This window comes from Biomphalaria glabrata, chromosome 18, assembly GCF_947242115.1.
Source record: "Biomphalaria glabrata chromosome 18, xgBioGlab47.1, whole genome shotgun sequence".
Lineage (NCBI taxonomy): Eukaryota > Metazoa > Mollusca > Gastropoda > Planorbidae > Biomphalaria > Biomphalaria glabrata.
The window spans coordinates 5,737,482-5,751,625 of NC_074728.1; the positions used below are offsets into that span (position 1 = coordinate 5,737,482).

The following is a 14,144-nucleotide window of genomic DNA, read 5'->3' on the forward strand; positions in this document are numbered from 1 at the left end:
GTTCCAACTATGGACAATGATGAGGATGTAATCTCATCTGACCACTCATTTTAAGACTGAAAATGGCCAACACACTCCCAGCAGCTATCTCAGCGGAAAATGTTCGATTCCTACACTGCACGCAGGCATTCTCCTCCCCTCCAATAGCTCTAGCCTGTGTTTGTAACTGGAGGTAATAGATACAACATTAAATACCACATTACCTAACAACATTGAATACATTGTAAAGTACAACATTAAATGTACATTTTACATTTGTTGTTGTGATACCATAAAATTGGATTTTTTTTTGCAATGTATCTTTTGGAAAATAAAGTGGAAAAAAAAGTTCAACAATAAAAGTACATTAAAGTACACCATTAAAGTACACCATTAAAGTACAACATAAATTACAACAGTAGAGTACAACAAGACGTTACAGTAAAACATTGAATTAAAACATTTAAGTGCAACTTAAAATACAGCATAGAGTACAGCAACAACTTTGAAGTAATACATTACTTACAACATACAGTACAACATTAAAGTAGAGCATAAAACGCTACATTAGACTACATTATAACTTGACAGTAAAAAATTATAGTACAACATAAAGTAACACATTAAAAGTACAGCATTACAGAACAGCGAAACGTTACAGTGAAATTGAAAATGCAATCAAAAGTACAACTTATTGTGCAACATAAAATACAACATAAAAAGTAAATGTTTAAACCCTGTGGTCTATACGGCAGATAATGTAACCGTCATCTATTTCCGTGGCCTACGGTTAACGAAGGTGTCATGTGGCCAGCACAATGACCAACCGCCTTTAATTTTCCCCAACTATCGTAAGGTACCCAATAGAGCTGGGTGGACACAGAGGTGCCCGAAGAACCTGAAATTAAAAATCCCTGTCTTCACCAGGGTTTGAATCCCGGACCCCGCTTGGAAGTCAAGCTTTACCACTCAGCCACCCCATTCCAACATGAAAAGTACATACAATATAAAATACAACATTAAAAAAGACCACATTAAAAGTACAACATAAAATAGAACATTAAAAGTACATCATTAAAGTACACCTTCTTCTTCTTCGTTCTTTTTTACATGTTGGAAAGTTCAGTTCAGTAATCCTAAATCTAAGATGAACCACGAGTGGTTTCCAGATCAGGCCAGAGTCTTGTTTGGGCCCCTTGATATAGTAAAGTACACGGATAAGTACAACATAAAGGACAACAGAAAGTACTAGATTTAAGTACTACATTGAAGTACATGGTTAAAGTACATCAAATCACCAACCTGTCGCTGCAATTTTAGAACCACCATCCGCCCTATCGTTTGCCGCGGACGTAGTCAATATCTCGTCCGTGGCGTTCGTAGCGCTGACCGTTCTGTTGGTGGTGGACGATGCTGCCGTGCTACTGGATGTCGATGTCGACGAGGATGTAGTCGTCGCTAATATTTTTGTCGTCTGTTTACTAGTAGTGGTGGTCAAGGTAGTGACATCGCTGGTCAAGTTCTCTGAAAACAATAATTATACTGTAGTTCATGAATTCTATACGCATCATGCCGTGTTTAAAATTTATAGTTATAAGTTGGTACATTAAATATACTAGTTTATAGTTTTTACTTTATAATTTATCGTACAGGTACCACTAAAGGTTAAGGTCATTTGAATATTTAACTTTCTGGCTTTTGATAAAGCGGACAGCCGATAGCAAAGCTACAAGTAGAATATAAAAAATACTTTTTAAAAAGATGTTTCTTTGTGAAATTGTTCGTAGTTCGTGGTTCGTGTTCTGCAGTGCAAATTATGGTGGTTGAAGAGATCACTAGGATCTTGGTTTTAATATAGTTGTTAGATATAGACCGAAAGCGGACAACGTCTTTGTCTGCGTTAGGTCCTTAAAATATGTAGGTCGTAACTGGGTTTGAGTAGTCATATGAAACACTGACCTCATCCTTAATCTTCGGAGTCAAAGATATTGCCATTATTATTATATATTTAAAAAAAGTAAAGTTCCCCTTTCAGACCTTATTATCTATATGGCAGACGATGTAAAGGGCAACTGTTTCTGTGGCCTACGGTTTACGAGGTTGTCATGTGGCCAGTACAACGACCAACCAACTTTACTTTTTCCCAACTAATGTCAGGTACCCATTAGAGCTGGGTGGACTCAGAGGCGCCTTAAAGATCCCTAAAGTAAAAATCCTAGTCTTTATCAGGATTCGAACCCCGGTTCGGAAGCCAAGCGCTTTACCAGCCAGACCCTACAACTACGAGACACTTCACTACAAAAGATTAGAATGTCACTATTAGTATAAGACCAGAAATAATTATTACCTTTGTCTGTTGCACAAAATACCAGACGCACAACAAGAGCGAACTTTAGAACAGGTTTTGGCCACATAATGTTTGGACATGAAGAACTGTGATAAGAGGAACTCTTCTTTTATAGAGTTCGTATTTCTTGTCATTGAATAAAACTGCTTGGATCATTCATCGAATAAGATCTAGATATCTAGCTATGTCATAAATTGTGGAAAATAAACCTAAAATAAATATTAGATTTAAATATGTAGATCTACTCTAGATCTGGATGTGATTCTAATTTAACTATAGCAATAAGTAGAGATGAGTCCCTAAACTAGACGATAATCAGATTTTTTCCCTATAGACTATAGTTTTATGTTCTTACAATATTTTATAGATCTAGATCTGAGTGTAGTCTGTTTATATTTAGAAGCTAAAACAAAATCAAATCAATTTCTTTTCAATATCAGTATTAACATAATTATAAACAATTCTACAGATTAGTTTTATATATTTAGCAAAAAAACAACAACTTTTCTTTTCATTTAAAAAATCCTTAAATAATCCTTAATAATAAGTTTATATTTTGTCTACTTCCTGTTCCGTGTCAACAAAGCTGTTTCATTTGCGTGCTTACATGTGCGAGACATGCGAAACAAAATCTTGTGATGTCTTTCGATAGTGGGGAAAAAAAAAGTACATTTGACGTTGCAGAATAGGAGGATTATGAGACGAATGATATTAGGTTTGAGTTTATAAGAGCAACAGTTAACAAGAATGAGTGGCCAGCACAAAGCATCCCAAATATGCCCTAAGCATCGTATCTTATCTTATAAACTAGAGACGTTACTTCAAAAAAAGAAGATGATTACGTCCTACGCGTCATGCATCTAGTCATGCATGTTAACCAATGACTTAAATTCTGCCAAGTCACTAGTTATCCTGGCTGGCTAAGCTCTAAAAGCAATAGGGAAGAAGGAGCAAATTATACAAATTAGTTCTAGCAAATGGATGAGGATGTGACTCTATCTCCTAAAAATATCCTCAAATCATCGGAATGTCTTAGGCATTTCCTCGGTACATTCTCACATGACCTCAGCTCATCCTAAGTATCTAGTACAATCATGTCTTCTATATGTGAGAACTTGGACGCAAGTAAATGAATGTCTTCAGTAGTTTTTTTTTAGATTTAAACTCATGTCAATACATTTCTCGTAATCACATTTTAATATATTCTGTTGTTCTTTGAAAGTGTTTCTATACATGTCATCAAAGAGACACTTCACTACAACAAAGAGACACTTCACCACAACAAAGAGACACTTCACTACAACAAAGAGACACTTCACTACAATTAAGAGGCACTTCACTACAACAAAGAGTCACTTCATTACAACTAAGAGACACTTCATTACAACAAAGAGACACTTCACCACAACAAAGAGACACTTCACTACAATTAAGAGGCACTTCACTACAACAAAGAGTCACTTCATTACAACTAAGAGACACTTCACTACAACAAAGAGACACTTCACTACAACAAAGAGACACTTCACTACAACAAAGAGACACTTCATTACAACTAAGAGACACTTCATTACAACAAAGAGACACTTCACCACAACAAAAAGACACTTCAACAAAACAAAGAGACACTTCACTACAACAAAGAGACACTTCACTACAACAAAGAGACACTTCACCACAACAGAGAGACACTTCACTACAACAAAGAGACACTTCACCACAACAAAGAGACACTTCACCACAACAAAGAGACACTTCACTACAACTAAAGACTCTTCACTACAACTACGAGACACTTCACTACAAAACACCAGAATGTCAATTATACATAAAATACTTGTTTATAAATTACGAATGCATTAATTTAACAGAAAGACACCAGCACTGAGATATTTAATCCTCAACAGGGAGAAATATATATTATTTATTCCCCAAGGAACACGAACTAGGTTCCTGAATCAGCCATAAAAACAACGCCTTGGTTGAGTTTCAGTCTCTAAGTAGGATGTAGAGATCTATTTGAAGAAACCTCTTGAATCTTATAAGACATGTAGGCTAAAGTAAACAGGAGCGTAGCTAGGAATTTTCCATCATTTGGGGGCTCTGAGGGGCTTGACCTCTTTATAGACCCCTGCATTTTGCGTAATATTTAATATTTAAAGTAAAAAGTAAGTGACCTCAAAAAAGCAATTAACTGCATAAAAAATAGAAAATCTCCTGGGAGTGATGGTATCCAAGTGGAAGTAGTGAAAGTCAACGAATCACTCCTACTGCCTGAACTCTATATTCTCCTCTGCCGCTGTTGGGAAACAGGTCATGTCCCACAGGGCATGCGTGACGCAACTATAGTCACAATATACAAGAACAAAGGGGATCGGAGTGACTGCAACAACTACAGGGGTATCTCTCTCCTCAGTATAGTGGGCAAAATCTTTGCTAGAGTGGCACTATCCAGGCTGCAAGTGATAGCTTCTAGAGTCTACCCAGAGTCTCAGTGTGGATTCAGGAGTGGTAGATCCACTATAGACATGATATCTTCTCTACGACTACTGCAGGAGAAATTCAGAGAGAGAGACAGACCCCTTTACATTGTTTTTTTGATCTGACTAAAGCTTTTGACATGGTCAGCAGAAGTGGCCTTTTCAAACTCCTGAGGAAAATAGGTTGCCCTCCCAAACTACTGAAGTTAATTGAGTGTTTTCACGAGGAAACTAAATGTACTGTCAAATTCAATGGAGCCCAATCAGCACCTTTTGAGGTTTGCAGTGGTGTCAAGCAGGGATGTGTGCTCGCACCTACTCTGTTTGGCTTATTCTTCTCCTGTCTACTGCATTATGCGTACAGCGACATAAACGAAGGTGTGTTTCTCCATACAAGATCCTCTGGAAAACTATTTAATGTATCAAGGATGCGGGCAAAAACCAAGGTTAGGAAGCTAATGGTCAGGGAACTCCTGTATGCTGATAATGCAGCTATTGTGGCTGATTCTGATATTCAGCTACAGTCCCTGGTTGACAAACTATCTGCTGCTTGCAAGAAGTTGGCTTAAACATCAGTCAAAGCAAGACTAAGATACTTGTCCAAAACACAAACATTGCACCTCAAGTAAGCATTAATGGCCAACCACTAGAAATTGTTGATCACTTTTGTTACCTTGGCTCCATCATATCCAACAACACTCTACTGGATAAAGACATAAACAACAGGATAGCCAAGGCAATGGCCACCATGTCACGGTTGCAGAAAATAGTCTGGGACAACACATTGCTGACTAACAGTACTAAAGTCCTAGTCTACCGGACCTGTGTGTTGAGCACCTTGCTGTACAGAAGTGAAACTTGGTCAACCTACTCATGGCAGGAAAAAAAGCTGAATGTCTTCCACCTCCGATGCCTAAGGCGGATCTTTAAAATAAGGTGGCAAGATAAGATAACCAATGAGGAAGTGCTACAAAGAGCAGGATGCCAGTACATCCGCTCTGTTATCAGCAGCAGACGCCTTGGCTGGCTTGGCCACGTTCGTAGAATGCCAGTAGGTCGACTTCCACAGGACATCCTGTATGGCGATCTAATAGAAGGCAGGAGAGCCGCTGGTCGCCCACTTTTACGTTATACGGATGTATGCAAACGCGACATGAAGCTCTTCAAAATTGATACTGGCGATTGGGAAGAGGTGGCACTGGACAGATCCACATGGAGAGAGAGCATAAAGGAAGGGTCACAGATTGCAGATGTCATACACAACAGAAGCAGAAAGAAGGGTGAAAATGCAACGGCGCCTGGTGATTATATATGCCCAACCTGCGATCGCAGCTGTGTATCAAGGATTGGCCTCTTTAGTCACACAAGAAGTTGCAAAGGGAAAAGATCGTCTCTCGAGACGTAAAATGCCACAGAGAAAGTAAAAATACTCATATAGAGCCCCCCACAAGCGAGTAACTCGAACGACTAATATCTTATCCCATAATTCAATGTCATCTAGTCCAGAACAAAAGCGAGAATCCAATAGACAGTAGTGTAAGTTTTTTTTAAGCTTCCTTCGGTACTTTTCCAAAAGTCACCATGCAGAATCCAAATCACGTAAAACTGTAAAAAAAATAAATAATTAGCCGGTCTCAAAGGATTAAGTTAATTTGCATTATAATTATAATCAATGTAACCCTAAAACATCAAATGAGCCACAAGGTTTGAATTCGTAATAATCCATGGACGTCAAGGTTCATTAATTATTGTGCAAATACATTCTCAGACTCTTGTTTTTGTGTTAGCGTTGGCTTGTTGACTTTGATTCAAAGTTCACACGAGACAGTGTTGCCTGTCCAACTCAGGAAGAGTCCCCTGCATGTTTGTACATCAAATACAAACTAACGTTCAAAGTTTGAGACGTACGAAGTAACTCGTTTATTTGAGAAGATTTGTTTGTTTTTAAAATTCTGACGCCTCCGGGAACATATTTGCCCAATAATTAAAGATGGCGCGTGTCTGTCTCTTCGGATGACTGGTTACTGGCAAGTCCCATTACTTGATTAGAACAAATTATTTACAAGGAAGGTACATCAACGAAGTTTTTATTCAAAGATGTAGAACCATTACATTTTTTTTAAAGATTCTAATAAAAGTGTTTGATTATGATCAGGGAGCATATGATCCCAATTAAACAATGAAAGTCTTGTGTAAATAGTTAGTAAAAAAATGTACATCTTTTTAATTATGAATCTCTATAGCGAATATTGTCATTACGAACTAACATACAAGTTAAAAAAAATGTTTTTTATAATGGGCCGAATTCTGTAACTATAGTCAGAATAGTGTCTCGTAAACAAGAAGACTCTCACTGTACCGAGAAGAATAAATACTGTCAAGATACTATATAGGCATAACGTTCTAAGTGGGTAATAGTATAAAAATTGGCTTAATGATAAGGCTCGTACTTAATATTCAGAGTTAGGTGACATGTTGTAACTTCTCTGAGATATTAGCATTAAGTCAAATATTAGAACTTGTACTGAGACCTTGAATCTAAGAGGTATAATCTACCAGGCACTGAAATTTGAGAGTTGAGCGATACGGTATAACTTCAGAGACCACATAGGTCTGAGTCCTGTTATAATTTGTATCGAGAATGTAAAGGATAAAGGTATGATCTAACGTGTACTGAGGACTGTAAATAGATTTAGGATCGAACTCATTACTGCTAGCTTTATTCTGAGACAGGACAATTCCGAAGCATGAATTACAGTTCAGGACTTGTGTTGATAGAGACGCCAGGGAACAAGAGCAGTCTCGTTTTCGTCTCCACTGTTGGGGTCGTCAGCCAGGCTGTCCTTGACATTGTGCTCTTGGTAAACTTGGACGTACTGGGAGAACTTCTAGGGCTAGCCGGCATTGCTGCGAATGTAATCGTCATACGAGTCTTTGTGCTTGAGGGCTTTAAAGACGGCGTTAATATCAGCTTGGTGTCGTTGGCTTTGAGCGACCTCGGCGCCCTGATCACCCTCCAGCTGTACAACGTGATGGTGAACCCTTGGTTGGCGGAGGCGGACCTGACTTTTCTTCCTCTGGAGGTTCAAAGCCTGTACGCTTTCTACCCCCACAACTACTTCTCTAGAGTCAGGGGTTTTGTCACGGCGTTCGTAACTCTCGAGCGCTGCCTCTGCGTGGCCTGGCCGCTGAAAGTCAAACAGGTGCTGACCAATAGGGTGTCTTTTGCCTGCAACGCCTCGATCTACCTGATAATGGTGCTGAATGTTAGCCCGAACTACATCATGACCTACTGCGACTGGAAGTTCGTCAAGTCCAGGAACAGGACGCTCTACGGAATACTCTACCGTCCGAACAAAGACCTGGTCTTTAGTTATACCTACTTCGTGACGGATTTCTTCATCCCTTTCTTCGCCTTCTTCATCGTTCTCTTCTGCACGATCGTCATTGTGATCACCTTGCGCAGCAAAGCGTTATGGAGGAAATCGTTCTCCAGCGCGGGTGAAGCAACCGGAAAGGGAATCCCCGGAAAAGAACGGAAAGTCATGCTGATGATCTCGGCAGTCTCCGTCATCTTTATCGTGTGCTTCATTCCGTTCTGCGCGATTCTCACAGCGCGAGCACTGGTCCCCGGAATGGGCATAAATGGAACGTATTGGAACTTGGTCCTCTTGGTTGGCTCGGTGGCGTTTTTCATGGAGACGGTTAATTGCAGTATAAGCATCGTGGTGTACTATAAGATGAGTTCAAAGTTCAGGGCGAGAATCTTGGAGATGTTCACTTGGGTGTTTGAAAACTCAGACGAAAAATGTTAAAAAATGTTTTTAAAAAATTATTTTTATATTTTATTTGATGCAAACATAAGCCATGCATTTGAAAATATTTTTTTTTAAATATAGCAGCGATCTCTAGAACAGAAAACTACTTAGTGGTAGCGTATAGAACAGCGACCTACAGAGTAGTAACCTATAGAACTACCAACGACATAGCAGTAACACCTAGAATAGCGAACTATAAAGCAGTCATGTCATGTGGCCAGCGCAACGGCCAACCGCCTTTGCTTTTCCCTAACTAATATCAGGTACCCATTAGAGGTAGGTGGACTCAGAGGCGTCCGAAGATTTACAAAATTAAAAACCCCAGTCTTCACAAGGATTCGAACAACGGTCTCCGGTTCGGAAGTCAAGCGCTTTACCGCTCAGCCACCGCGCCTCCTATTGCTTCTATAGTCTCGTCGTATTTCATGTTTGTGTTCACAAAGACTCAGCCCACTACCTATAAAGGGGACTAATTCAGCTTATACCACTATATCAGTCAAGTATACATTATTTCGTTTGAGGTACCAGACAAAATAATTAATTATCAATGATTAATTAACTAAATGTTTTTGTTTTATTATTGATTCTTGTGTTGTTAGGTAAAAGAAATTGTGCACATTTCAGCTGGATTCCAGATTGGGTGTCGGAGAAATAAACGTGTAAAAAATGATTTCCCAGACAGACAGAAAGACAGAATGAGTTGATAAAAGCTTTGTAAAAAAAAAAAAAATTCTTCTCAAACGAGTTCTTCTATATTACACGTACAACATTTTCTGTAATTACTTTTTTGTGTCTTTGAAACATGATTAAAATCTTAATACATTGTATAAGCTGATAGACTAAGGTTCCCGCTTACTGATTGATGACTGAAAATTGTCTTCTTTTTTTTTTTTTTAATTTCTATGTTTTTTCTTTTAAAATAATTTTTTATAATACATACAAAGAAAAAAATAAATTTGTGAAACGGATTGTGTTATAATTTTTAAACCATCTGTTTATAAAATGCAAGGTAAACAAATTCGAAAATGTCAAGGAATTAAAATACTACTTAATATTGTTAAATTCTTTCAAATTGATAAGAAGCCAAAGGTGCAGTCTACATTTGTGGAGCAAATTATTAGTAAAACAAATAAACGCCAAAGAAATATATTTTAAAAAATTATTTCAATAGTTTTATTATCAAGTTATTTATCCAGAAAACATCAACAATATCAACAATATCAACATCAACAATAGAATTTTTTATTAGCTGGTTCATGAATTCCTGACATAAATTTTCAGCATCGTTTTTTTTTTGGAGACAGCTTCAACAGTTTGTAGACGAAAGGTTCAGAGACGATCAGGCTTCCAAAGAGGCAAACAGAGACGATCAGGCTTCCAAAGAGGCAAACAGAGACGATCAGGCTTCCAAAGAGGCAAACAGAGACGATCAGGCTTCCAAAGAGGCAAACAGAGACGATCAGGCTTCCAAAGAGGCAAACAGAGACGATCAAGCTTCCAAAGAGGCAAACAGAGACGATCAGGCTTCCAAAGAGGCAAACAGAGACGATCAAGCTTCCAAAGAGGCAAACAGAGACGATCAGGCTTCCAAAGAGGCAAACAGAGACGATCAAGCTTCCAAAGAGGCAAACAGAGCCGATCAAGCTTCCAAAGAGGCAAACAGAGACGATCAAGCTTCCAAAGAGGCAAACAGAGACGATCAAGCTTCCAAAGAGGCAAACAGAGACGTCCTCGTATAACTTAGCGCAGCACTTTCATGGAGGACCTCAGAGCAGTGTAAATGTAGTAGTTAGTATAACAGAACTGACTTAACTTAACAATACAAATGTTAAAAAAAAATGTTTTTGACAAAAAATCTAAAACTGTTTGCATAAATGCGTTAAAAATATTGCTAATGGATATCTTCCCTACTAAGGAGCCTCCCGTGTTTGTTACTATTAATATTGAATAATTGTAAAAGTATATTTTTATGAAAAAAAAAACTGCTTGCATAAGTGATTTAAAAAAATAAATTTTTCACTTTCAGAAAAGAAAAAAGTAGCCGTTGCCTTCGAACTTTGAATGGTCTAAAATCTAAAATATTATGAGGTCGGATTTTCACTATCTTACTTAGTTTATGTGATCTAAACGGGACGGAAGGACAGATGGACTGACGGACAGACGAACGGGCAGACATTCCACACAAAACTAATAGCGTCAATGTTTCAATGAATGTGCACTGTGTCTTTTGGATTCTAATGTTGGTTTGGATTTTAATTTGTGTGGAAACGTGTATTTCAGTGGAGTTTTGTGGTAAGACGCTTGACATTCTGGACAACACACCCGCCATCTTGGAACCTAATAACGAGCCTAAGTCTAAGGCTTTCACCGAACAAATCCCTAGCGCAAAACGTAAGAAGAGAGGACGTAGAAGAGGAATAGGAGTTAACAGTAGAAGAAGAGGACACAGAGGCTTTCTTCCACCCATCGTAACAGGCAATGTTAGGTCTTTACAAAATAAGATGGAAGAATTAACAGGTTGCTGTGAACATCTGTATCAATTTAGAGAGTGTTCCTTAATGTGTTTCACTGAAACCTGGCTCAATGCTACGATACCCGACTCTTCTGTTGATCTCGATACATTTTACGTTTTTAGAGCAGACAGAACAATTAATAGTGGGAAGTCAAAAGGAGGAGGGCTCGCAATCTATATAAACAAGGAATACTGCAACGCCAAGAATGTGAACATCAGGAATAAAATTTGTGACCCTAACATTGAACTTATGTGTGTCACACACTTAGGCCTTACTATTTGCCTAGAGAATTCACACAGGTGTGTGTTATTGTTGTGTACATACCACCGACGGCTGAAACAGCGATGTGCTTCACAATGTAGAATTAAAACACCCTTACAAGCTTTATAAACATCTCAATACACCTAAAACATATGCACGAGTCCACTTTGTAGATTTTTCCTCGGCTTTCAATACCATACAGCCACATCTAATGATAAACAAACTGAGTAACTTAAATGTCAGCCCTTACTTACAAGCATGGGTTCTAAAGTTTTTAACCCAACGTCCTCAGTATGTTAAAGTCAACAACACCAAATCGTCAACTCGAGTACTATGTACGGGTGCTCCACAAGGTTGTGTACTTTCTCCTGTTCTGTACACTCTTTAAACTAATGACATAAGAAGCATCTATGACTCAGTTAAACTCATTAAATTCGCTGATGATACTGCCATAGTCGGTCTTATTTCAGAAGACGAAACTCAGTACAATTACAATTCAAAAAAGAAAGCGGGGGAGGTATTTCCGGCCATAATAGACAATATAAAACTGAGAACAAATTAACGGGCGTAGCTTGAGTGTACTGCTAGTATTTAGTATGATGAAATATGAAAACATCATTTGAAATGTCAAGAGTATGAGCGTTCTAAAAGATAATGAAACAAATTTAAAACAAGGTTATAAAGACAGTTTGTGTGGAAACGCAAACTCTAAATCGGCCCCCGAAGTGGTCCACCTAGAGTCTTCACCAGGATTCGATCAAACGATTCCTATGCACCTATTCGGACTGACAAGACAGTGGATTTTAATCGCCCAGATTTAGTGTTTATTGACAAATAAAATATTGCAACCATCATTGATATCATTGTACCACTATCCTATAATATAAGGGAAACTGAAATTGAAAAACAAATTTAAAAAAAAAATGAGAACCTAAACTTAGAGATTAAGCGACTATGGAAGTTATCGAAACAATATACACTGTTGTTATATCAGACGAAGGGGATAATGACAACTGACGTCAAAGATACTTTCAAGTCCTCTCAAATCTCTAACAAGACTCTCGTTACATGTCAGAGGGCGGTACTGCTGCAGAGCTGCCACATCACAAGAAGATTCCTCAGTGGACACTGTTAAATAGACTTCAGTTGTTTATTTCTCTCTTATGAAGCTAGACAGTGCCAGAGAACAAATAAGTTCATTTATAAATTAATAATATTAATTTCATTTATAGTACTCTGTTAATAAACCTAATGTAAGCTCAAGGATCTAAGGCAGTCTAAGGTAACAAACATAAACATGAGCGTTAAAGGGACAAACTTGTTACCTGTCGTTGACGCGTAGCACCAAACTACTGGTAGACAGCTAAACCGTTAAAGGCGTAATATATCTTAACTAAAAGGTGGTCGACGCAACAGAGGCGTCCGACAGTTCAAGACCAGCTTAGGCTGATATAGAAGAGAGCACCTGGTTGCATGCGGCCTCAGAACCAGACAGCTGCAGGTCACTCACGAAGTCCGCGGGATACACATTTGAGACCAAAAGAAAATCTGCTGCCGAGGACAAACGCAGACGGCGAAAAGAAAATCTAAATCGACCACCTGATGACAATGGTTATGCTTGCCCTGGGTGTGGCAAAATATGTAGGTCACAGCTGGGACTGCGCAGCCATAATATAATATACACGTGCTATTGATCTTCGAACTCGAAGACTAGCCTTATTATTATTATATCTTAACTAATAAAACTTCAAATAATTTGAATAACTTCCTTGTGAACAGTGATAAATATAACTATATTTATAATATAGACAAAAATCTAGTTGATATAAAAAAATAAGTATACAAATAATAATAATAATAATAATAATAATAATAATAATAAATATTTAAACAAAAAATTATTTTTAACTTTTCGTTTACCTATCCCTTAGTCTATTGGACCGTTGGGGAACCATGCAAGACTCGTCGACCGTCTTTCTCCATTCCTCTCTGTCTTTTGCCTTAGATGGAACCTCTTTCAATGGCAGGCCCGTCCATTCTTTTATGTTGTCTTCCCATCGCTTCTGTCTGATTTGGGTGCCGAGGTCTAAGCCTTTGTCTTTCCATATTATTTTAAGTTTTGAAAGGGCTGCTGTGGACTGTGCTAGTCGGGCCAGTAGTTCGGGTTTCGTTCCCTCATCTGAGACATTAGCTCCAAGGAATTTGAAGCTTCTAACTGTTACGATAGATAGTTGAAAGTACACAAACTTGAAATAAGAACATTTAAGATCATAACAACTTTAATCAGCCATCTTGGCTACCAGAGCAGTGTCCCCTATGCATCGGCACAACTCTTTCTACTATATACAGTATCCCTAAAAAATGGGGGGGGGGGTAATAATACAATATTATGTGAGTTACTGAAAGGGGCGTAACATTCCATCAACATCCCCTCTTCTCCCTAAAAAAAAAGAAATTAAAAAAAAAATTAAAACACTTAAATCAAATCAACAATCAAAACTATTCAAAACTTCATTTATCTTTTTCTCCCACCCCTTTCCAAATGAATCAAACACGTCTGCTGCTTCACTTCCAATTATGGTCATTAGTGTTGCTACACGTATATCTTCTGTCTCTGTTGTGAATTTCGTGGCATTCTCAGAGTTACCCCAGTCTCTTCTGAATCTTTTCCAATTGGCCGCAATATTGCCAGTTTGCAATAGCGGTTGCGGTACTGGGAAATATCTGTTAGCAGTTGCCATTTTAG

General features: G+C 38.2%; 1 protein-coding gene across 3 annotated transcripts in view; it reads right to left on the bottom strand.

Moving 5' to 3' along the window:
* LOC106074425 (uncharacterized) overlaps window positions 1-2,853 on the bottom strand; it is a 30,092-nt gene extending 27,239 nt beyond the window's left edge. For 2 of the 3 annotated variants that reach the window (XM_056017844.1, XM_056017843.1), the window contains exons 1-2: window positions 2,327-2,851; window positions 1,282-1,503 (exon numbers count right to left, since the gene is read on the bottom strand). In XM_056017844.1, coding sequence (XP_055873819.1) covers window positions 1,282-1,503; window positions 2,327-2,393 — 289 coding nt within the window. In that variant the 5' untranslated portion in view covers window positions 2,394-2,851. Of the gene's footprint in view, window positions 1-1,281; window positions 1,504-2,326 lie in introns of all 3 variants that reach the window. The other variant, XM_056017845.1, reaches the window with a different exon arrangement.
* Window positions 2,854-14,144: the final 11,291 nt, after the last annotated feature.